Below are 26,454 nucleotides of genomic sequence, written 5' to 3'. Positions count from 1 at the left end.
CTTCTCACTGAGCTTTGCAAAGTGTAACTTCAGCTCTCTGCCCCCTTTTTTCAGAACTCTCAGACAAGCTTATAAATTGTGCACTTTGAATGGATGTAGAGACGAGAATACTGCAGATCAAGAGGTACAACGTATGTAGGAGGATTTGTTTAATGTAAGGGTTTATAACCACTTTAAGGTGCGTAAAGACTATTGGCCAGATTCAGAGAGAGTTACGCCGGCGTATCAGTAGATACGCCGACGTAACTCGGAATCTGCGCCGTCGTAAGTTTAAGTGTATTCTCAAACTGAGATACACTTAAACCTAGCTAAGATACGTCAGCCTGCGCCGTCGTATCTTAGGGTGCAATTTTTCTGTTGGCAGCTAGGTGGCGCTTCCGTTGAGTTTGGCGTAGAATATGTAAAAGCCTAGATACGCCGATTCACAAACGTACGTGCGCCAGTCGCAGTAAAGATACGCCGTTTACATAAGGCGTTTTCCGGTGTAAAGTTATTCCAACAAATAGCTGGCCTAGTTAATGTTAAGTATGGCCGTCGTTCCAGCGTTGAAATTAGAAATTTTTACGTCATTTGCGTAAGTCGTCCGTGAATGGGGCTGGATGTAATTTACGTTCACGTCGAAACCAATACGTCCTTGCGGCGTACTTTGGAGCAATGCACACTGGGATATGTACACGGACGGCGCATGCAAAAACGTCAATCACGTCGGGTCACCAAACATTAACATAAAACACGCCCCCCCCATCCTCATTTGAATTAGGCGCGCTTACGCCGGCCCCATTTACGCTATGCCGCCGTAAGTTAGGAGGCATGGGCCAGATTCACAAAAGAGATACGACGGCGTATCTCCTGATACACCGTCGTATCTCTGTTTCTAACTATGCGACTGATTCATAGAATCAGTTACGCATAGATAGGCAGAAGATCCGACAGGTGTAAGGGACTTACACTGTCGGATCTTAGGATGCAGTACCTCGGCCGCCGCTGGGGGGAGTTTGCGTCGTAAACCAGCTTCGGGTATGCAAATTAGGAGTTACGGCGATCCACAAAGCTTTTTCCCGTCGTCGCGAGTGTTAGGCCCCGTACACACGGCCGAGGAACTCGACGTGCTTGGCACGTCGAGTTCCTCGTCGAGTTCTGGGATGAAGCCGCCGAGGAGCTCGGCGGGATGCCTTCTCCCATAGAACAACGAGAAAATAGAGAACATGTTCTCTATTTTCTCGTCGAGCTCCTCGGCGGCTCCATCGAGCCAAAACTGTACAGACGACAGAGTTTCTCGGCAGAATCCGGGTTTTGACCGAGTTTCTCGGTGAATTCTGCCGAGAAACTCTGTCGTGTGTACGGGGCCTTAGATTTCCGTCGCAAAGATAGGGCACCTTTAACATGGTGTAAAAGTACTCCACCATGTTAAAGTATGCCTGTCTTTCCCGCGTCGCTTTTGAATTATTTTTTAATTTTTGAATTTTCCCGGCGTAACTCTTTTTTCACGTTGCGATTCACAAAACGTCGGCGCGTCGTAATTTCGCGCAAAGCACGTCGGGAAATTTGCGACGGGAGCATGCGCAGTACGTCCGGCGCGGGAGCGCGCCTAATTTAAATGGTTCCCGCCCCATTTGAATTGGGCCGCCTTGCGCCGGACCCGTTTACGATACACCGCCGCAAATTTCCAGGTAAGTGCTTTGTGGATCGGGCACTAAATCGGAAAAATTGCGGTGGTGTAACGTAAACCGGTTACGTAAAATTGCGCCCGCTCTTTGTGAATCTGGCTATAGGTGGAGAGCAGCACACTGCACCAACTCAACAACAATTTGCAGCAGAAGCTGGAGTTCAGCTTTATCATCTTTCCTTATACCGTATTTTTCGCTCCATAAGACGCACCAAAAAAAAAACAGCAAGGGCTCTTACTGCTTTCAGGATGGTGTCAACTCCGGCGGGTGACACCCGGCCTGGGGGTGCGAAGCGCACCCCCATAGCACTGCTACTGACACCCCCCATTGTTTTGACACCCGGGGCAAAACGTCTCCCCCCCGCACCCTCTTGGTATGCCCCTGCTAGGATGAGCCTCACATCCTGTCCTCTCTCCTTCACAGAGAAGCCAAGCGCTAGGATTCTGACACGGCGGCGACGGGCACAGTGTCTGGTCGGTATTCGCACCATAAGACGCAGGGACATTTCCCCCATTTTTTGGGGGGGGGGGAGGAGAGTGCATCTTATGGTGTGAGAAATACGGTACACTGAAACCTTCATAATTGGAAAACAGGGCAGGCCTGTGTTCCTTCTTCCTATGGCAGCACCTCAGTGCATCAGAAATGCAGGTTAGGAAACAGCAAGGTGAGGTGGGGAGTCATCTTCTCTATAGGAGGTGTCTATAAAAGCGATCAGAAATCAGATTTAGGTTTTTAGCACACATACCTGCCCAGGTCATCAGAAAAGTTGATTCCTTCACTCATCTTCCCTCCAACAACAGAAAGGAGAAGGGCGCCGGTTAAGTGCCCTGCAGACTGGCTGGAGATCTGGCAGGATAATATGATAATTAGCAAAAAGATATAATTTGAGGCTGTGTAAGCAAAAGAGGTTTTAAAGTTTTCCGTCAACCATAAGTACTACATAAAACTAAAATTTTATGTAGCACTTATGCAATTTGACTGCAGGGGAATCCTGAACTGCCAGGAAGCTTTGAAATCTAAAAACAAGAAGTAATCCTCAACTAAACCAGTTGGCCTTACCTTGATGCAGCGCGAGTATTCGGACAACACTTGTTCCACCTGGTTGGCTTTCTTCGGCTCCTGAAATATCTAAAAAAGTGTTCAAATACAAATCAGTGGAACCATTCTCTGCATCTTCTAAACTTCACATCTTCTAGAGGAGAAAGTCTGGCCTGCAGGATACTGTATTAAAGCTAAACTCCAGCCAGGAGGAGAAGATCATTATAAAAGGTGCAACATCCAGCCCAGCAAAGCAGTGGAGTCACTAGGGTTGGTGTCACCCGGTGTGGGAAAAAATAGGATTTTTTGTACTCACCGTAAAATCCTTTTCTCTGAAGTCCATGGACGGACACAGCTCCTTAAATCTTGACAAGTGGGTTATGTTCCCTGTTTACAGGAGAGGACTAGGCAGAAACATGTTAAATAGTTAAATACATGTTACATTAACAGAGTTGAACAGCCCCGCCCAGGGGGCGGTCCCTCCAGACATAACCCTCCTCACTGCAGCTTGCAGCCTCAGTTCGTAACAAGCAGTACAAACCTAAAAAGGAGGGGTGGGAGCTGTGTCCGTCCATGGACTTCAGAGAAAAGGATTTTACGGTGAGTACAAAAAATCCTATTTTCTCTTATCGTCCATGGACGGACACAGCTCCTTAAATCTTGACAAGTGGGACGTCCCCAAGCAGTGTCAAAAAACGAGGGGTGGGAAATATATCAGTAAAAACAATTTTAACTTCACCCCAAAACAAGCAGAGCTCCTCAACGGAGGAGGTGCAACTTTAAACAGCCGCCGGCAAAAACTAGCGGCTGAAAAAAACATCATAAGATGCACTCACAGCAACCATGTAAATTCTGGAAAAAGCGTGAACGGACGAGCAAATCGCCGCCTCGCACACCTGTGAGACCGACGCATGATGTCGGAAAAAAAAAAACAAAAAAACCCAGGAAGCACCAATTGCCCTGGTCGAAAGTGCCGTGACCGGAAAAGGGGGGCCCGCCCTTAGGAGCATAGGCCTGTATGACGGCCTGCCCGTTCCACCGAGAAATGGTGGTCGACGAGACCGCCAGGCCCTTTTGTGGACCAGACACCGACACAAAAGAGAGTCAGAAGCTCCGAAATGGAGCCGTAGTAGGCTGGTATACCCGCAAAGCGCGTACCACGCCTAAAGTATGAAAGGCCGAAACCTCCTTCGGAAGAAGGGAAGGTCGCGGGCGCACCATCACCTAATCCTTATGGGGGATCAAGCATGGCGGCTTGCAAGACAAGACCGCCAACTCAGAAACCCCTCTAACAGAGGTAAAGGCCACTAAAGGGGCCACCTTCTGAGATAGTGTCAAGAGAAAATCTCTCTGATGTTTCCAAAAGGAAGGTTCCTGAAGAACCGAGAGCACCAGAGTCAAAACTCATGGGGGAAGAGATGGGCCAAGAGGGGAAAGTATATGACAAACCCCTTGCACACAAAAAAAGGGGACCCACCAGGGAACGGGCCGCAAAAAGGCCACTAAAAACACAGCCAAGGCTGAAATCTGCCCCCAAACGGTGCTTTAAGCAATTTTTAGATCCAATCCAAGCTTTAAAAACAGCAGGACCCTGGACATTGAAAGTACGCCCGTGGACGTCACTCCATCCCTTCGCACCAAGAGAGGTGCGACGGTAGATCCTCCGGAAGAAGACTACGGTGCCCTGTTGAGATGACCGAGTCAGACAGACCCTGGTCACCTAAAGTCTGGCTTCCAATAACCATGTTAAGCAAGTCAGTGACTGTACAACAGGAGGAAGTATGGGACCTTGAGACAGGAACCTCCTGCCCTGGCAATCGCCAGGGTGCCTCCGCTACCAGGCGCCCGATATCAGCGTACCAAGGACGCCGAGATTAATCTGGAGCGATTAGAATCATCGGGATCTCCTCAGCATCCACTCTGTGGAGCGGCCGAGGAAGCAACTACCATGGAGGAATGGCAAAAAATCACCGATACAGACAACACAGGGCCACCAGCGCGACTGACGCGTCTGTACAAGATCACTAGACCTGGCCACTAACTGACACCCTTGCGGCGGAGACAAGCTGCCAGGAGATCCATGCCATGTGAGGCTCACCTCCTGCAAGGGAGCCGAAACACCCCAAAGCACAAAGACCAGTCGCCCTGGTCCAGCATCTGGCGACTCCAGTAGTCTGCCTGCCGGCATACCTGATGGTAGACTGAAGCCACGGCCGTGGCGTTGTCCGGCTGAAACCAGATTGGTCGACCACAAGGAGAAGCATAGCCTGATCGCCTAAAATAGTAGGACAATGAACAGTAGACAGCACCTGGTATTCCCAGGCGGTCTTCCACCAGGCACTAGCCAGGCCCGACCCTGGGTAGCTACCGAGACCAGACACATTCAAGGAGGTGTGGTCATAGGTCCACGCAAGTCCAGCGACTCAGGGCCGACTGGACCCCCCAGTTTTGTGAACCTCCAGGTTCACAACCCGTGAGCTGGCATTCGTCGTAAACACCGACCACTGGAAGGAAGGAACAACTTCCCGGACCGAAGAGTCGGGAATCTCTGTCACCAACTCAGAGAGACTCTGACTAGGTGGCGCACAGGAATCTAATGATTTCAGAGACAAGAGATTTTTACCACCTGGACAGTAGTTCCACTGGAAAACCAGGGTGTGGAACTGGGCATACAGTACCACCTTGAAGGAGGCTACCCACAGACCCTGAACCAGCAGGCGCCCGGAGAGAAGACCGATTGCGTGATGCCAATACCTTCTCCGCAGACTGAAGAGTCTGCAATTTCTCCAGGGGAAGAAGGACCTTTGCCACTGAGGAGTCTGGATCAACACTAGATACTCCAACGCTGAGTCGGAACCTAGCATGCCCATAATTTGAACCCTGGGTCGCACACATGTAGGGCAGGCTTGCTGCCACTGAGCTACGCTTTCTGGCCTAAACGTCTAACATCCACCCGAATCTTCGGAGGGTCTGAATGGGAATAACCCATCCACTAGGTCGGAGACAGAAGCTGCTCTCAGAAGAAAGTCGTCAAAGTAGCCAATGAGGCAAAGCCTCGCTGACCCAACAAAATTCAAATAAGTGCGAGCTCCTAGCTGAAAACCCATGGTGCTGACGCCAGATCAAAAGGGAGGGCCACAGGCTGACAGAGACCCTTCTCTCATCACGAAGCACAGAAAAAAACACTGTGACATGTGCAAAACGGGACATGCATGTATGCGTCCCTGATGTCCGAGGACGTCAGGACATCCCCCGGATGAAGCGCAGCTACCACCGAACAAATGGATTCCATGCGGAACTACCCGACGTTCACAAAGGTATTTAGGGCCTGAGGCCCATAGAAAACCCCAAAACTCTCGTCCTGCAGGAAAGGTAAAATTACCTTGCAGCTTAGCAAATCCCACACTGCCCAAGGCAGACCGACGTGCCGGGAGGGGAAGACACAAGGACAGAACTTTGTTCTGTGGATAGGAGGAAACCCTATCTAGTACTCCGAAGAGACCACCTCGCAGACCCACTAATCGGAGAGCAGGGAGGTTTCACTGAATTGTGAACCTGCAAGCCGCCCCTCCCACCTAGAGACAGGGAGGGAAGGCTATATACATTGGCAGGATTTGGGTGCCGGCGTGATCGGCTTATGCACCCAGGGACAGATTAGTCCCCCAGCTGGGCCTTTGACGGCCTGGGAGGGTTGCCCCTAAATAATACACACACATAGTGTGTATGTATATTATGTAGGTGTATGCACACATGTCTTTGGAGGAAACCGGAGTACCCGGAGGAAACCCACACAGACACAGGGAGCGACAATGCAAGCTCCAGGCAGATTGGAGATTCGAACCAATGACTCTTTTGCTGCCAAGTAATGGAGTTAAGCACTACACCACCGTGTGCATAAAACCATTCTGAAACAGACGCCCTGGATAACAAGGGCGCAGCATTCAATGAAGCATCACAGACCTATATGAGGCCCTGGACCAGCTGGTCCGCTAGGCTAATAACCTCAGGAGAGAGTCGGTGCTCCTCCACTGTCTGGTGCAAAATGCTCACTCTGTGAGTTGTATACAGCACTAGGGGTCAGGACTACTCCAAGATGGCCGCCGAGCGTTCAGAACGCGGCCACAGGAAAAAGGCCAGCACAATGTAAGCTGCGCCATAGCGTGGCTACGACAAAATGGGCGCCAATGGGAGTTTTCAATGTAATTGAAAAATCTCCCAAAAAAAAAATAGCGCCAGCGACCACTGAGACCCCAGTGTAGTGGCCACAATAGGCCGCAAGCCAGACCCCAGCATGGTAAACATGGAACGGGTCAGTACTTCGGATCTTCTATCAGTCAGATCCATACAAGTAGGGGTTCCCGCCCGGCGGTGAGGGACTACAAAAGCCCTCAGTGGCTTTTCTCATTCCGCATCTCAGAAATTATCAAAGAAGGGCACAGAAGGAAAAAACCTACACAGCGGTCTGATTTGTGTGATCCAAAAAAGACCGAGCCCTCAGCGGAAACCCAGCTGCACTATGCAGCTTAGGAGAGTCCCTTGCAGCAGTAAAAAGCGCACCCATAAATGCCTTATTCTGCCTTTTTTTTTTTTTTTTTTTTTTTTTCAACTAGGTACCTAGTCCATGGCTCCATAACAGAGCATTCCCCAGGGGATAACGGGGGAAGGGGGCACTCTTTTACCGCCCGCCCGCAGTCCACCCCCACCCTGGCACAAACTGTGTCCAGGACTACAATAAAAACTCTGTGGGAATCACAGGTGCTAACACCTGCTGCCACCACCAGCATGTGGGGAAGGACCCAGATACTGACTCCAATATTTACATATAGTGTGTATTATAATATGCACACCTGTCCATACAAATAGACAAAAGCTCCTAGAGCCCTATTCAGGGCCTCTCACCCACTTGCTGCGCTGACCAGGGGTAACCAGGGGACTCCCTCAGGAGGAGACTGCACAGCGCTGCCTGTGAGGAAAAGAACCGTGAGGTAACTTTTGCAGGGACCTGTGTTTAAACAGGAAAAGCCTCATAGGGCTGTTTTATTTAAGGATAAGACACAGATACAGCATAAAAAGCAAAACCGTTACAGGTGTCACCAATCAGTCAGCGTCTGCTGAAGTATAATCATAAACATCTGTGCTCATCACAGGGCTTTTTACCTCACAGGAAAGCCCAATACAAAAAAGAAAAAGCACAGGCCAGATAACACAGTCCCCTCAGGAAGGCCCCCTCCCCCCTGACAGCGGCAATGTTAGCAATGCAGCAAGGGAAAGGAGCAGGGAAGTAAGGGGAAGGGACCCCCGAACCCCAGGAATGCCCAGCCTTACCAACCCACCGAAGCAGGAGGGACTGTACTTACCCGTCCAAGCGAGGACTCGCTGACGCATTCCTGACAGAACTACAACCGCAATGGAGGTAGCTGTCGGCCCGGTCCACTGTGATTGAGACAACACCACAGCTCAGTCATATGTGGACCTCGGAGCAAAGCTCACCGGCCACCTCAGGAGTCATGAGGTATGGCGTGGCAGACCAAGCCTCTTTGCAAAGGTGTGCCCACGCTTGCTGGTCGGACTGAGTAGACTACAAGGATCTATAATATCCAGCCTGTCTCTCAGCCAACAGTTGAAAGAAGATTCTTCAAGAAAAAGTAAAGTAAAATAAAATAAAATTTCTCCTCAGGGCGCTGGGCCCAAAGGGAGCCATACGTCCTTCTCCTTTGCTAGGCAGAACGAAACTGAGGCTGCAAGCTGCAGTGAGGAGGGTTATGTCTGGAGGGACCGCCCCCTGGGCGGGGCTGTTCAACTCTGTTAATGTAACATGTATTTAACTATTTAACATGTTTCTGCCTAGTCCTCTCCTGTAAACAGGGAACATAACCCACTTGTCAAGATTTAAGGAGCTGTGTCCGTCCATGGACGATAAGAGAAAAAAACCTTTCCTCAGCACTGGGGGTGTGTCTATGGGGGGGGGGGGTCTATGCTGATGGAGAGGGGTCTACACTGGGAGGGTGTGTATGCTGACGGAGAGGGGTCTGCACTGGGAGGGTGTCTATGCTGATGGAGAGGGGTCTGCACTGGGAAGGTGTCTATGCTGATGGAGAGGGGTCTGCACTGGGACGGTGTCTATGCTGATGGAGAGGGGTCTGCACTGGGAGGGTGTCTATGGGGGGGTCTATGCTGATGGAGAGAGGTCTGCACTGGGAGGGTGTCTATGCTGATGGAGAGGGGTCTGCACTGGGAGGGTGTCTATGCTGATGGAGAGGGGTCTGCACTGGGAGGGTGTCTATGGGGGGGTCTATGCTGATGGAGAGAGGTCTGCACTGGGAGGGTGTCTATGCTGATGGAGAGGGGTCTGCACTGGGAGGGTGTCTATGGGGGGGTCTATGCTGATGGAGAGAGGTCTGCACTGGGAGGGTGTCTATGCTGATGGAGAGGGGTCTGCATTGGGAGGGCGTCTATGCCGATGGAGAGGGGTCTGCACTGGGAGGGCGTCTATGCTGATGGAGAGGGGTCTGCACTGGGAGGGTGTCTATGCTGATGGAGAGGGGTCTGCACTGGGGGTGTGTCTATGCTGATGGGGGAGGAGGGTCTGCACTGAGCGGGGTCTATGCTTTTATTTACTTTTATGGTTGAACCAGATGGACTTGTGTCTTTTTTCAACCTGACTAACTATGTAAAACACTTCAATAAAAGCGTACATCGTTTGAAGAACTGCGTCAGATTTTGTTACCGCAGTGTCACCCCACAGACCTTTTTCTTGGCCGCCAGCCGTTTCAGCTGTCCCGTCTTCTCCCAGTGATCCAGGATGAGCTTCTGGTAGTCGTAGGAAGGAAAGAAACACACAAGCCCTCCCGGGATGACATTACACAAATTCACCAAGATCCTTCCAGTCTCATCCATCTGCAGGGATAAAAATACACACAAGAGATGACAAAAGCCTTGCTGGTTTCCAGAAGGGAACGCCCGGACCATACATGAAAGGATGAGGAGCCACCAGGACTTACAATCACAGATGTTTAAATATCATTCTGTTGATCATGGCAAGCCATTGCTTTAGTACTTCTATTTGGAGTAAAACATGAAAATGGACTAGAACCCATAGTAGTTAGCAATGCAGACTATTCTTTCAGACAGCATCAAACTCTTCATGAACAGAGGTAAATCTTGCCTTCATGATGGAATTGATTCAGGTTTCTTTTAATAGTCTGTTTGTTCCTTAAAGGAGTTGTAAAGGAAAACATTTTTTCACCTTAATGCAATCTATGCATTAAGGTGAAAAAACATCTGATGATGCCGACCCCGCCGGGCCCCCGTTTTACTTACCCGACTCCTCGAAAGTCCCGCGCTCGGTCCCGAGATCCTCTTCGCCGCTCAGCCTGGCCGCTGATTGGCTAGAGCGGATGGATTGAGAGCATCCAGTGATGCGGCGCGCCAAGGGGGCGGCTATGGCCACTCGCTGTATCACGGGAGCGCGCCCGCAAGGACTCATCACCATGCAAACTCTCTCGCATGAAGGTGAGGAGTTCTTGCGGGGAGAACCAGAGACAGCCGCCGAGGGACCCCAGAAAGAAGATAGTCACCGTTCCAATTAGGGACCCCAGAAGACGTGGATCGGGGCCACTCTGTGCAAAACGAACTGCACAGTGGAGGTAAGTATGACATGTTATTTAGTAACCCTTAAAGTGGAGTTCCACCCATAAATATAACATTACATCAGTAGTTTTAAAAAAATGTCATTAGTCCTTTAAGAATTTTTTTTTTTTTTTTTTTAGATGCCTTCAAAGTGTTGTTGCTAGGCATAATAGTTAATCTTCCCACTTCCTGCACCTAGGTGCTTAAGCTTCCTAACCTACACCGCACAGACTCCTGGGAATGTAGTGGGTGTAACTTTCCAGGAGTCTGTGCACTCCCCAGTCTCAGAGAATCATGTGACTTGGACAGTACAGGTGCTGAAACCTGATCTGAAACCTATTACACTGCTTGTGCAGCACCGAGCATGTGCGAGATCTGCAAAGCTGAAATCCAGGAAGTCATACAGTCTGGCTTAATGATGCCCACACTTAAGATGGCCCCAGTCAATTTCTATTTTATAAAGTGTCTAAATGCTGTAACAACCTAACAAAACGGACCTTAGTTTACAGACTAACTTTACTAGAATACATTAAGCTTGTGTATTACAGGGGTATTTATATTTAAAAGGTGAAATTGTGGCCGGAACTCCGCTTTAAAAAATGAAATACATAAATGAGAGATGGTTTATCTGCCAAAGGAATTGCATTTCTGTCCATCCAGTCCTGAGATTTAAAGAGGAACTGCAGTCTCTTCACATAATTTGCAATGAACACATCTTTGCCATTCTGAAGCTTCCCTCCAACCACTTTGCATATTAGTTTATGTATATTGTGTTTCTGTACTTGCCAAATATGCTGCAAAAATCTCCCTCCACTGAGTCTGGCTGCAGCCATTTTAACTGTGGGCAGCTGAAGCTGCTGCCTGTTCACTTCCTGGATTTACAATGAGGCACATCTCCAGCTCTCATTGGCCCTCTTATGACTCACCCCCCCCCCTCTTCCCGGCAAACTCTCAGGAGAGTGAGAGAGAGCTGTGCATGATGTCATAAGCCTAGGCTTTTTACCAGACAAGAAACAAGAAGTTGGCTGTATAAGGTATTTACTGCCACAAAAAAAATGTTTTGCTATCCAAACTTAAACGTGAAGAGGATTTAATAGATGAAAAAATTACAGAAGGTCCGCTTTAAAGAGGGTTTCCGGGTATGGATATTTTATACATACTTATATTGATCCAGCTTGAAGTAGAAGCTGCCCTCCTGCATTCTTAACACAGGAAGTTGTCCACTCGGCATTTGCACCACTCATTTTCTGAATGAAGGCAAAGCATACTCTGACTGGACGAGATGGAAAGCTTGACTCCACCGTGCCACCTTTCCAACTCATCCAGTCAGCAAAGAATTCTCTGAATGGCGCCCATGCCAAGTGGGCAACCTCTTGTGTTCAGAATGCAAGAGGCCAGTTGTTTAGCACCGGACTTGGGTTTAAGTAGAGATTACTGGTGTAGCAGTGTCTACTGCAGTGATTTCCAGTTTACAGGGGTATTGACTTGGTATGGTATGTACTGTAAATTCTTACATTGGTTCAAGCTGAACCAATGTAACTATGTATAAAAATACCCATACTAAAAAATATTCTGACAGTACAGCCAGGCTTTTTTTTTTACTGCAAATAAAGTGGTAGTAAACCTTTTATATACCTGGAGAAGTGACTGGCCTCAAGTGATACACAGAGATGAAACAAATCCTCCTAAGGTGGGGACACAGCCCCCTTCATAAAGTACACAGGAACGGAGCTGAGGCCGTCAATCACAGCTGTGTGCTGGAGCAGAGGAACATGGGCAGCAGACAGAAATGACACTTAGTGCTCCGGACTGAGACAAGTACACACTATAGAAGGATATGCTTTGTTCATATTTCATATCTGAGGTTTACAACCGCTTTAAGCAACACAGATATAGGCTGGCCTGAGTAATAAAGGGCAGTGAAAGAGGGGCCGACATTGCAATTGTGGGCGCCTGGCTGTGGCGCTGCATGTTATGAATGGCAGGGCAATATTCTGGGACCTGTGACGTGGGTGGAACTCCACTTTAACTCTCTGCTCTGAATGCTGCTGTACAGGAGGTTACATTAACAATTTAATTTTTTTTTATAAATAAGTATATAACTGCATTCACAGAATGGTTTTATACCTTCTTGGAGTTCAGCTTTGAAGCCAAACTGACCTTACATTTTAAATCAGATAAATACATTTCAGGTGCATCAAAACAAAGGGTGTGCAAAGTCTGAGACCGCGTACACACGGTCTGTCCATCCGATGAGAACGGTCCGAAGGACCAGTCTCATTGTTTAACCGATGAAGCTGACTGATGGTCCATCGCGCCTACACACCATCAGTTAAAAAAAAACGATTGTGTCAGAACGCGGTGACGTAAAACACAACGACGTGCAGAAAAAAAACGAAGTTCAATTCTTCCAAGCATGCGTCGACTTGATTCTGAGCATGCGCGGGTTTTTAACCGATGCTTTTGCATACTAACCATCGGTTTTGACCTATCGGTTATCAGTCCATCGGTTCAATTTTAAAGCAAGTTCTCTTTTTTTTGACCGAAGGATAACTGTCCGATGGGGCCCACACACAATCGGTTTGGACCGATGAAACGGTCCTTCAGTCCGTTTTCATCAGTTTTGAGCGACCGTGTGTACGCGGCCTTACAGTTTGTTCTCTTTATAAAGACAGCTTTTGCCCTGCCAACATGCTGTAGAGAAGGACATTTTCTCTCTGTGTGGACGCAGGAGGCTCTCTGCAGAGGTCCAATACTTCCTTTTTTCCGAGTCAAGCCTCGTACACACGACCGGTTTTCCCAGCAGGAAAACTGCCAGGAGAGCATTTGGCCGGGAATCCTGGCGTGTGTATGCTTCCCTAGCAGTTTTCTCGACAGGAAAACTGCCCGGGAAAAATAAAGAACCTGCTCTCTATTTTAAAACCGGTCGTCTGTATGTTTACCTGTCCGAGGTAAACCCGCGCATGCTCAATAAAACTTTGACGCATGCGCAGTAGCATAGAAGCTTAGTGTGGGGTGTAGCAAGATGGCGACGACGGCATCAAATGTGATGAGCGCCAGCTCGCCGTAGTCGATGACGTCACCGCGTTCCTGCCATTCAGGGCCAGCCTTAGGTGTTCAGGCGCCCTGTGCGAGCTAATCCTGTGGCGCCCCCCCATCTTCACCCCTCGCCCCCTGGTCACCTAAACATACACAAAGAGGAAAAAAATATTTGTAACAAATAATTTGTTTTAATAACAGTTAATTTAAGTGCATGTGCAAACAATTATTCTCCTCCTCTTCTGTGTGTAGGCTGGCTATAAAAAGTAAATACCTTTTCTTTTTTCTTTTTATCTGAAAAAGTAGATGCATGCAGGGCCAGGGGCTCAGTGTGACTTACCTTCCGGTGGACGCTGCGGCTTTGCATTTAAAAATGGTGCCGCCCGGCGCTTAGACGCCACTGCGCATGCGCCGTCTGCCCGAGAATAGCAAAGCATTTTCGGGCTTTCCCGAGCAGCGGCAGCGCATGCGCAGTGTGCCTGTCAGGGCCGGCAGCAGCCATTTTTTATTTCAGGTGCCGCAGCCGATGCGTTGCTCTTCTCCCAGTCCCAGGGCAGCGCCTGCTGCTGTGACTCGTAGGAGTCGGACTCCTGTGATGATCATGTGAGTAACTGACTGCGACTCAAATTCTGCGAGCTCTGATGGCCGCACGGCGCCCCTGTTGCCCATGGCTCCCTGTACGGCCGCACAGCTCGCAACACCCCAAAGGCCGGCTCTTCTGCCATTCAAAAGAACGGCATTTATTTTGAGTGGCCGTCTGTATGCACAGCAAGCTTGCCAGGAATCCCGTCAGGAAAACCAACGTTTTTTTCCTGACGTGATTTCCGGCCGTGTGTACAGGGCTTAAGAGCTAAAACTCTCCAATAAGCAAAACTCAAGCTCCCTACTGACTGGAGAGCTCTAGCTCTGCCTCAGATTGGGCGTCTCAGACCTCTAAAGACAAAGCACAGGTTTCCCACAGAGAGCAATAAAAATCAGTGTAAAGTGCTCATGCACTGTATAGCGGGGTGTCTCTGACCTTTTACTGCAATCGTCCAGCTCATCTGTATGCTAGTGTGGAAAGGCCCAACTCATCAGGAGATATTTACTAAAGTACAATGCCTGTGCTAGTTTTACTGGCTAATATGTAGTCAATATGTCAACTCTTTTTTTTTTACTTATCCATTAAAAGCAGTTTTTCTAGAGAGTGTAAATGTTATAAGCTGTGCTTACCATCTCAGGCAAATCCCTCTTCTGATAGGTAAATTCCAACTGCTGATTGGTGGGCCCACTGCAAAGCACTATGGGTAATATGTTCTCAGGCGGGATGACATGTCCTGTTGAAATAAAATCAGAGGGCAAGAGAAGAGGTCACAACCATGGCTTATCTTGGGGCATGTAGTTTTCTATGTATAACTGTCACATGTTTTCAGCTGACTGCAAAGATAAATCCTGGGCCAGATTCACATACTTCTGCGGCGGCGTAACGTATGTCATTTACGTTACACCGCCGCAAGTTTTACGGGCAAGTGCTTGATTCACAAAGCACTTGCCTGTAAACTTGCGGCGGCGTAGCGTAAAGTCCACCGGCGCAAGCACGCCTAATTCAAATGATCTATGTAGGGGGCGTGGATCATTTAAATTAGGCGCGTTCCCGCGCTGATCGTACTGCGCATGCTCCGTCTCGCATTTTCCCGCAGTGCATTGCGCGAAATTACGTCGCAAGTACGTCATTGGTTTCGACGTTAACGTAAATTGCGTCCAGCGCCATTCACCGACGACTTACGCAAACAACGTAAAATTTTCAAATTGCGACGCGGGAACGACGGCCATACTTAACATTGAGTATGCCACCTAGTGGGCATGTTTATCTTTACGCCGCGTATCTCTTACGGAAACGACGTACAATCACTACGACGGGCAAGCGTACATTCGTGAATCGGCGTAACTAGTCATTTGCATATTCTACGCCGACCGCAATGGAAGCGCCACCTAGCGGTCAGCGTAGATATTGCAGCCTAAGATACAACGGCGCTGGCCGTCATATCTTAGGCATGTTTAAGTGTATCTCAGTTTGAGAATACACTTAAACATACGACGGGCTTAGATTCGGAGTTACGTCGGCGTATCTGCTGATACGCCGGCGTAATTATTTGAGAATCTGGCCCCCTCTCTTTAATATTTGAAGTCGCTTTGAATAACTTTGAAGAACTTTGAAGAACTTTGCATACTTGTGTAGGGTCACTGGCAAGCATTGATTCCACTGGTGTAGCGTAGAAGTCAGGCAATCTTTTTAGGAGAGACTGGCAACCTGCATGTGCCTCTGTACAAGTTTCTACTCACTGTGCTAACAAACACCGCCTGAGCCCAGTCCAAAGCAAATCTTTCAATTTTTTTTGTCATTAATTTTTTTTTATTAGTTATCAGAACATAAAACAAAAAAAGACATTAGGAAAAGTATAAACAGGATTCACACTATTAGGGCCGGTTCACACTACTGCGATGCAGGAACCCTGCGAATCCACTGCTTGTTCCCGCATCGCACCCGACTCGCACGCTAGTTCACACTGCCATATGCAAACTGCTGGGAGTGTCAATACATTGTTTATGACATCGCCATTTCAGCTTGCATATCGCACTGCGAACTGTCAGTTTTGGACATAAATCGGATTGCATAGGTGTGAACATCCATGCGATACGATTTTGGTGTGGACCAAAAAAGGGTCATGTGCAAGTTTAGTCCGAATGTGATGCGATTTCAGCTATACTATCTGTATGGCTGAAATCGCATCGCACAGACATTGCATGTGATTTCCACTGCAGTACAGTGCGAATCACATGCGATTTTGCACCACACAGCAGTCTGAACCGGCCCTAACACAGTTACGTAATATAGTGAATGCATTTTTAATAAATAAATTAAGTCAGTATAATAATCTTTCAATTTTTGATAGAGAGGTGTGCGATTATCCCCTTGCTGCTGAGCGTACGCACATATGCGTCCTCGGCTTTCAGGGGTTATACCGGGATGATGCCCGCAGCTGCAGGCATCATCCAAGTATCATTTTTTAGAGCCGGCGATTGGCATTCCAGGGATAACAAAAGCCGCTCGGTTGTTATCCCGGACGAGCGGGAGGGGACATCTCTTACCAGGCCTCCCGTCCCACCGGGAGACCCAATCTACGATCCGCCGCCTCCAGTGCCTAGCCGCAGCCTGGAACAAAGCCGCGAATGGCTTCGATCCAGTCTCTTCGGTGAAAACACAAAAGCGACGTCACAACGTCACTTCCTGTTTACTTAAAAAAAATACACAGTATTCAAAATCGCCATTTTCAGCGATCTGAATACTTTGAAGTGCAAAGGAGGAATTGGGGGTCTTTTAGACCCCCAATCCTTCCATAAAGTGTACCTGTGACCACCTATTACTGTCACAAGGGATGTTTACATTCCTTGCGACAGCAATAAAAGTGATCAAAAATTTTAATTTTTAAAAAAAACACAATTTTACACCGCATCCATCTCGCATTACATTTTAAAATACATTCATTTTAAAATCAGCGGAGTTCTCTATCTGGGTTAAAGGGAATTACACCATTGTGTAGCTGTGTTAGAGAGATTATAGGTATTGGGGTTTTTTTTTTTTTTTGGTTTTTGGGTTGTTGTTTTTTTTTTGTTTTTTTCTCCTTTGTTCTGTCCCTCCCTGTATTCCTATTTCTTTACACGAAGATGATAGGCATAGTAGATCCGAAATAATTTATAGGGCATCCTTATTGGTAATGGTCATCATCTACGTTTACCTGTTGTCAATAGGGATACCCCCGTAGGATGATTATAAAACCATAAAATACAATTTTAAACATTTTAATAAGGCTGGTTCACATATCTGCGGGGCATTCGCACTGTGCATTGCACAAAAAACGTGTGCGTTTTCTAGGCAGTGCAGTCTGGCTCAGGTGCGAATTCAGGCCCATTATCTTCTATGGGCACGCATCTGATTGGCAGATGTGTTCCGTTGGGAACAGCATAAAATACTGATGTAAACCTGACCTGATACTGATCAAAAACTGACATGAAATGCTGAACAACTGATTTTTCTCTTTGCAGGGGAAACTGAGCTGGAAATTGCACCTGACTGGTGTGAATCCAGCCTAAAGTTCATGTGTGATTAAAGGCAGGCGTCCTAATACTTTTGACAATATAGTGTAGCTTAATGTGGTTCTTCGCCAAAGCTGAACTTGAAAGAACTGGTGCTCTCTTCCCCATTTCCTCAGTTCGTTACTACAAAAACATCTCCTATTCTTCAGAAAGCAGCTTTTGGAAATATTACCTACCGTATTTATCGGCGTATATCGCGCACTATTTTCCCCTTAAAATAAGGGGAAAATCGTGGGTGCGCGATATACGCCGATAGCCGCTTCCCGCGCTCAGTTTGAAATCCTGCGCCGACATATACCGAGTGCAGTACACTCGGGTACATTCGGCCAGGCTCGGCTTCGCTCGTGCTCACGCATAAACGTCACAGAGCGTGAGCGCGAGCGACGCCGAGCCTTGCCGAATGTACCAGAGTGTACTGCACTCGGTATATGTCGGCGGAGGCGTTCGAACTGAGCGCGGGAAGCGGGGACTCGATGTGAGGCGCGCGCTGGAGAAGCCGGGAGGACACCATCGAGGCCGCAGACGGACGCCGGACCGGACGATGGACGCTGGGAAGACACCAAAACTGTAAGTAATAAAATCATATAACTTTTTTTTTTTTTTTTTACAGGAATTTCGGGGGCAACATTAGGGGTGCGCGGTATACGCGGGAGCGCGTTATACCGTGATAAATACGGTAAATAAAACCATATTGATCTCTAAAAGATGCAGCCCTTCTCATTACCCCCTGAGTTTGTCACAACTTTTATCTAATGTCTATACGTATACAAAACCTCTCCTGATAGAAGGTTTGTCTAAAAAAATGGAAAGACCCAGACTCACCGCAGGAGAACTCCACGATTCGGTCTGGGCTAAGTCCCGCTGATATCAACAGCTGCTGCTTAAAATCCGAAACCTATAAGACAGAGTCAGGGACGCATGTGACAGCTGTATATGTACGGAAGATGCACTCAATAACAATTTGTAAGTTGTCACTGGCTAATTGTTGTTCTGTCACAAAAGACAAGAGGAAACCTGTCTGCAGTACACAAACACACAAACAAAGCAGAGTACAGACATATCTGTCACCAGCCAGACAGCATGTGGGGATCTGTCATTGTGTCTTCAGCAGGATGGTGATACATTTGTTTTAATATTTCATCTTTCTGTGTGTATTGTGAGAAACGCTAAAAGTACTTAATTTATAAAAAATCATTTAACACTGAAATTGAAAAAAAAAAAAAAAAAAACGTAACTTACTTTTAAACTAATTTGGAAAAACTATAGTCAGTCAATTTTAGCATTTTTATAGATATAGATACAAATGATAATCTTAAACGTGCATTTTATGACCATTTATTTCTTAAGCCCCATACACACTATCAGTTTTCCTGCAGGTTTTTCTCTTCAGGTTTACCAAAACCATGTAGTACAAGGGTCTGCCTGATTGCATACAAATTGAAACTCTTAAGGTTTGACCTCATATTAGATGGTTTTGGTAAACCTGAAGAGAAAAACCTGCAGGAAAACTGATAGGGTCAGATTCACGTACGATCGCGTATCTTTGTGCGGGCGTAACGTATCTGATTTACGTTACGCCTCTGCAACTTAGACGGGCAAGTGCTGTATTCTCAAAGCACTTGCTCCGTAAGTTGCGGTGGCGTAGCGTAAATCGGCCGGCGTAAGCCCGCCTAATTAAAATTTGGAACAGGGGGGCGTGTTTTATGTAAATGTTGTGTGACCCGACGTGATTGACGTTTTTCACGAACGGCGCATGCGCCGTCCGTGGAAATTTTCCAGTGTGCATTGCTCCTAATACGCCGCAAGGACGTATTGGTTTTGACGTGAACGTAAATTACGTCCAGCCCCATTCACGGACGAGTTACGCAAACAACGTAAAGTGTTCAAATTTTATTGCGGGAACGACGGCCAAACTTAACATTGGTACGCCGCACTTACGCCATCATATAGCAGGTGTAACTATACGCCGGGAAAAGCCTAACGTAAACGGCGTAAATGTACTGCGTCGGCCGGGCGTACGTTCGTGAATTTGCGTATCTAGCTAATTTGCATACTCTACGTGGAAGCGCCACCTAGCGGCCAGCGTAAATATGCATTTACGATACGACGGTGTAACACAGTTACGCCAGTCGGATCTACGGGAAATCTATGCGTAACTGATTCTAAGAATCAGGCGCATAGATACGACCGCGCAACTCAGAGATACGACCGCGTATCTGGAGATACGCCGCCGTATCTCGCTTAAGAATCTGGCCCATAGTGTGTATGGGGCTTTACATTTGGATAAAGGGCTAAAATTCATCAGTTTCTTTTGCAGCCTGTCAGATCGGGGAGGTGTTACTTACTACCAGTCCCAGAAACACAACAGGAAGCAAGAAGAAATCTCTTTAATGCAAGAGTGGGCCAAAGAAGGATGGAAATTCAGCCGGGAACTCACAAATTTCAATCCATCTATGGGCAGGCTGGTTGTACAAAAGTTAGGTCTCTCGATCGACTTCTGTTTAACTAACCTGTTGGAAAATTTTCACTCAATCAGTGCCGCCGGCTATAGCCGACAGTCCTGATTCTAACGGCAGGGAAGCCTCTTTCAGAATACAATAGCTCCGCAGAAGGGATTCCCCCATACACCTCAAATGTGTGCATGGGGGAATCAATTCACTTTCTTTCGTTCACCCCACTGGTTGAGCAGAAGAAACATTTTTAAATGTATGGTCGGCCACTGGAGCAGGTGTCCCCAATAAAATATCGGGGAGGCAAGTCAAAATTTTAGACTTTCCCACACTACTATCTCCCCAGCAGGGGCACAGACTAATAAAAACACAACAGGGAATATATTCAGTCATAACTCTATCCAACATTTATTAAAAACAAACTATCATTCTTCTATATTCTTCTCTGTACACGTCTTCACGTTGTGCTGACCTTGTTTAAGGTTTGTCTGCATATTAATTTGTATCAAATTCCTTGTTGGACATTTCCCAGCAATCATCTGAACACGAGGATACGGGGTGGGTTTCTGCTGGGCTCTACCTTTTCTTTTTTTTTATTAGGCCACGAGCATTGTACAATACCAGCTTGATCTTCTTTAATCTGAGACAGTCTACATATATAGTATGCTTCCCTTTTGGTCCTCTTCGCCCACAGGCCGCCCAGGGCTTGAACTGGAATACAGCACTACCCTATCTCATGTGGATGATCTTGATGTTTTTGAGTTTTAAAAACACATACTCTTATTCATCTTCATATTGATATACAGGGCAATAATCCCGACGGCCACCTCTCAGGGATAATAATGTCCAGGGGTAGACTGACAACTCATGGGGCCCCTGGGCAATAGAAGATTATGGGGCCCCCGGGCTTACAGATGGCCACCACGCCAGGAGGCAGTGCAGAGGCGGGGCAGCTAAAATCTCAGGATTTTCACATCAAAAGCATGTCGGTTTTGGACATATCAGGGACAGATGTAAAAAAAAAAACCACAGGATTTTTACATACTGTCCCTGGTTTTACTGAGCCTGGCAACCCTGATGGGGGCCCCCTAGTGGCATGGGGCACTCGGACAATGCCGAGTGCCCAAATGGTCAGTCTTCCCCTAATAATGTCTCTGTAATGCACTGTGCTCATAACCCAAAGATTACTTTTCTTGTTTACTTCTGTTATACCCACATGTTCCACTGAGGCCTTACTAAAGACCTAACCGGTCTACTAAGCTCTTCACCTGATGATTCCATACTCTCCTCCCCTCATTTGTTTTGTACCAGTTCTTGTTGTATGATTCAGAGCATGCGAGGATTGTTTGCTGCTCTGCACTGTGTTCAATTAATCTGCATTTTCTCAAAAATACCAATAAAAATGATTGAAACAGAAAAACATGTACTGTTACTATATGTGGACACGAATGAGGTCTGAGAGGTCCTGTGAAACATGTTGACCCTTTTTCCTCACCCATGCCAGCAATCCAATCTGGATGTTTTTGAGATAGGTTGAGGATATAATCTATCGACCTTGTGCACATCCATGAAGTGTTTTTAATTTTGTATGCATCAATAATGATCTTAATTTTGTGTACAATAAGGCTATGTTCACATCTAGGCATTGCTATTTTACAGGCGATTTTGCAGAAATTTGTAGCGTTTTTGTACAGGCTGTTTGAAGGTTAAAAGGTCACCAGTGTAAAAGCAGTAAGGCCCCTTTCACATTAAAGCGGGAGTTCACCCATTAATATATTTTTTTAAACAATCCCCTTAGCTTCATGCTCGTTTTGTCTAGGGGAATCGGCTATTTGTTTTAAAATATGATCCGTACTTACCGTTTTCGAGATGCATCTTCTCTGTCGGCTTCCGGGTATGGGTCTTCGGGAGCGGGCGTTCCTTCTTGATTGACAGTCTTCTGAGAGGCTTCCGACGGTCGCATCCATCGCGTCACTCGTAGCCGAAAGAAGCCGAACGTCGGTGCGGCTCTATACTGCGCCTGCGCACCGACGTTCGGCTTCTTTCGGAAAATCGTGACGCGATGGATGCGACCGTCGGAAGCCTCTCGGAAGACTGTCAATCAAAATAGGAACGCCCAGTCCCGCAGCCCATACCCGGAAGCGACGGAGAGGATGCATCTCGTAAACCGTAAGTACAGCTCATATTTTAAAACCACTAGCCGATTCCCCTAGACAAAACGAGCATCCATCTAAGGGGAAAAGGTATATTGTACCGGTGAACTTCCACTTTAAGGCATTTTTCATGCGGTACAACGCTAAAAATAGCGCTGCTATACCGCATGAAAAAATCATGCCCTGCAGGCTTCAATGTGAAAGCCCGAAGGCTTTCACACTGAAGCGGTGCGGTAGCAGGACCGCTCCAAAAGTCCTGCTTGCCGCATCTTTGGAGCGGTATAGGAGCGGGGTTGTTTACCGCTCCTATACCGCGCCTTCCCATTGAAATCAATGGGAAACCGCGGTAATACCGCCCGCAATGCGCCTCTGCAGAGGCGCATTGCGGGCGGTATTAACCCTTTTTCAGCCGCTAGCGGGGGTTAATACCGCACCGCTAGCGCACGAATATCGCGGTAAATACGACGGTATAGCGGCGCTAAAAATAGCGCTGCTATACCGTCACCGCACCTCCACTGCCCAATGTGAAAGGGGCCTAAAACACCTGTAATCTGCCAAAAAAAAAGCTCCTGTACTTTGAGCAAAGGGCGTTTTGCTTCAGGTGACAGAACGCTCAGATGTGAACAGGGGCCATTGAAATGAATGGGATTTGTCTTGTTGGGCGTTTTTAGAGCTGAGGCAGCACAAAAATGCCCAAAACCGCCTAGGTGTGAACGGAGCCTAAAGATTGATGTCATTTTTATCAACGTGTACTGTATATACTATTGTAGGTATATATATTATATAGCCAGATTTGTGTTCCCGATATGGCTCCAATGGCAGCTATTGATATAAGATTCTTTAGTTTCAGTCTTGATCCAGGATAGCTGATGTCTTATCTGCTAAGGACAGTGTTTGCTCAGTATGTGTTGAGGTACAGTCACTAGGTGGAATTGTACCTTTGATTTTGCCTAGTGTCCAACCAACTAAAGGCAGGAACTACATCCAGAGGTCACAGGTCACAGACTGTGTTCCTCCAATGAAAGCTTAAAGGGTTGTAAAGAAAAATACCTATATAACCCCTTTAACATCTAATTGGAGCATGCTCCCTTTCCCAATGTTGCAGCAATGCTGAGTTAAGTGCTGGGGGGGGGGGGGGGGGTAGCACTGTACAGCTTCTTGTGATGCTGGAAGCAAGCGCGCCCAATGTATGGAGTGTCCAGACAACAAGTCAGGCCTTTAGAACAAGAACATGGAATTTCTTTTTTGCCAGGCTTCAGGGGTACCGCAAATGGCCTACAGGTATGCCACCTAGAATAAACCTTGGTTTGAGAGCGTTTTGCAAGACAAGCAACATTTTTTAATACATTTTGACTTGATATACAAGCGATATCTCGATACAAGAGTAGCTTCATGTCACAACTGAGTATAAAAGAGAAAAGAGGCGCCTGTAACTGTAGTAATATGGTTACATTAAACCACTTAAGGACCGGACCAATATGCTGCTAAATGACCCAAGGGGTTTTTTACAATTCGGCACTGCATTGCTTGAACAGACAATTGCGCGGTCCTGCGACGTGGCTCCCAAACAAAATTGGCGTCCTTTTTTCCCCACAAATAGAGCTTTCTTTTGGTGGTATTTGATCACCTCTGCGGTTTTTATTTTTTGCGCTATAAACAAAAATAGAGCGACAATTTTGAAAAAAACTGAATATTTTTTACTTTTTGCTATAATAAATATCCAAAAATATATATAAAATGTATTGTTTTCCTCAGTTTAGGCCGATACGTATTCTTCTACATATTTTTGGTAATAAGTGTTTTTTGAAAAATTTATAGCGTTTACAAAATAGGGGATATTTTTATTGCATTTTTATTAATTATTTTTTTTTTTTTACTACTAATGGCGGCGATCAGCGATTTTATTTGTGACTGCGACATTATGGCGGACACTTCGGACAATTTTGACATATTTTTGGGACCATTGTCATTTTCACAGCAAAAAATGCATTTAAATTGCATTGTTTATTGTGAAAATGACAGTTGCAGTTTGGGAGTTAACCACAGGGGGCGCTGTAGGAGTTAGGGTTCACCTAGTGTGTGTTTACAACTGTAGGGGGTGTGGCTGTAGGACTGATGTCATCGATCGAGTCTTCCTATAAAAGGGATCACTCGATCGATGCCGCCGCCACAGTGAAGCACGGGGAAGCCATGTTTACATACGGCTCTCCCCGTTCTTCAGCTCCGGGGAGCGATCGCGATGGAGCGGCTATAAACGAATAGCCGCGCCGTCGTCCCGGATCGTTCCCCGCGGGAATCCGACTGCTGCATGTAGGGGGGGGGGGGGGGGTCCCGATCGAACCCCAGACCCACGTCTAGGCAGGGACGTACAGGTACGCCAATGTGCCTGTACGTGCCATTCTGCCGACGTAAATGTACATGCGGCGGCCTGGAAGTGGTAATGAAGGTACAACATTTAGCAAAATATTGCTACACTTAGAGGCGCCTCTTCTCTTTTATACTCTTGTAGATGCTGCTGAATTTTTCTTCAATCCCCTTGTGGAAGCTTCCATTTGTTGATGGACATGTTATGGTTACTCAACCAATCACATTGCTATAATCCTTTTCTATGGACTATAAACTGAAGAACCTATGAATAAATAGTTGTGGAACGAATCTTTTGAGTTTCCATTATATCTTATGGGGAAATTTGCTTTGATATACAAGTGCTTTGGAATTTTAAGCATGTTTCTGGAACGAAGTATGCTCACAATCCAAAGTTTTACTGTATATTTTTTGAAACTGCTGTTATTTTAAACCTACTTGGGTCCCTCGTCAGTTGTCACTTCCATGCAAAAGGTCATTAGACTTTTAAGGCATTTCTTGCATAAAATCAGTTACTTACTCAGCAGAACACGGAGCAGTACAGGACTATAAACTGAAAAAGTTTAAGGCTTCAAGTATGCCTCCCACTTATGTTTATAACTTATTTTTTGGCGACAAATGCCTAGATTCACATACCTTGCTGCAACTTTGCGGCGGCGTAGCTTAAGGCATTTAGGCTACGCCGCCGTAAGTTAGCGAGGCAAGTACATGATTCACAATGTACTTGCCTGCTATGTTACAGGGGCGTAGCGGCGCCGAATTCAAATGTGTGTAAGGGGGGCGTGTTTTATGCCAATAAGGCTTGACCTTACGTTTTTGACGTTTTTTTTACTGCGCATGCGCCTACATTTCCCAGTGTGCATTGCGGCTAAGTACGCCGCTCGGGCCTATTGATTTTGACGTGGACGTAAACGACGTAAATCCCGATTCACGGACGACTTACGCAAACAACGTAAACATTTTGAATTTCGACGCGGGAACGGCGGCCATACTTAACATTACTATTCCATGTAGGGCTAAGCTCTAACTTTAGGCGGCCTATCTCTAACGTAAATGGCGTAAAAGTACTGCGTCGGCCGGGCGTACGTTCGTGAATCAGCGTATCTACTCATTTACATATTCTACGCCGACCGCAATGGAAGCGCCACCTAGCGGCCACCCGAAATATTGCAACCTAACATAGGACAGCGCAAGCCGTCGTATCTTAGATATGTTTAAGCGTATCTCTGTTTGAGCATACGCTTAAACATAAGTCGGCGTAGATTCGGAGTTAGGTCGGCTTATCTACTGATAAGCCGGCCTAACTCTTACTGAATCTATCGTAATAGTAACTTAAGATGAGAGGACTGTGTCCATTCTTCTAGGTGTGTCCTGAGCCACGAGGACGCCAATAACTGGGTTTTTTGCACCAAACAGATTAAGCTTTTCTGTAATTACATCAGCGTTATTTTGTGCGGTCAGTTTACATAACAACGGTGCTTAGCGGGGTTCTTGGAGTGTTTAGCACCGAGCACTACAGATTGTCCACCCAGACAGAACTCCAGCTGTTCAGAAATTCTTATCTGGCCTATTGAGAGTTCTAAAATGTATCATAATTTAGGGATTATGTGGCCCTCTCCCTGGAGACACCACCCCACCTTCCTGATCCTATCGCTGTGTAATCCCCTGGAAGCCGACTGACATTTTAGGTAATTTGAATGTGGCATTTGCAGCCTTTTCAGTGAATGTATGGCTGATTGACTGTGACTGTACCAGAAGCCGCCACAATCAGGCTCATCAGGTGCTGTGTGATGTGGATAGGAAATTAATTCCTCCCTTCTGTACACTGGGACTTTTTTTAGTATTCAGAAAATGGGGCAAGTTCAGCTTAGCAAAAAGATGAAAAACATAGGCAGAACTATTTTATCTGCCAAAAAGATTGCAATGAAGAGCCCATACACTGTGCATTAAAGAAAACCTATCAGGCATAGGCATTTGTAG

General features: G+C 46.9%; 1 protein-coding gene across 2 annotated transcripts in view; it reads right to left on the bottom strand.

Moving 5' to 3' along the window:
* The window catches only part of DDX11 (DEAD/H-box helicase 11), a 151,306-nt gene that overhangs the window by 8,399 nt on the left and 116,453 nt on the right, over positions 1-26,454 (bottom strand). For both annotated transcript variants that reach the window (XM_040345244.1, XM_040345245.1), the window contains exons 19-23: positions 18,330-18,402; positions 14,586-14,689; positions 9,453-9,602; positions 2,727-2,795; positions 2,413-2,513 (exon numbers count right to left, since the gene is read on the bottom strand). In XM_040345244.1, coding sequence (XP_040201178.1) covers positions 2,413-2,513; positions 2,727-2,795; positions 9,453-9,602; positions 14,586-14,689; positions 18,330-18,402 — 497 coding nt within the window. The remainder of the gene's footprint in view (positions 1-2,412; positions 2,514-2,726; positions 2,796-9,452; positions 9,603-14,585; positions 14,690-18,329; positions 18,403-26,454) is intronic.

Source organism: Rana temporaria, chromosome 3 (assembly GCF_905171775.1).
Source record: "Rana temporaria chromosome 3, aRanTem1.1, whole genome shotgun sequence".
Taxonomy (NCBI): domain Eukaryota; kingdom Metazoa; phylum Chordata; class Amphibia; order Anura; family Ranidae; genus Rana; species Rana temporaria.
Note: the sequence above shows the minus strand (reverse complement) of the source record. Positions and strands in the feature narration are given on the sequence as shown.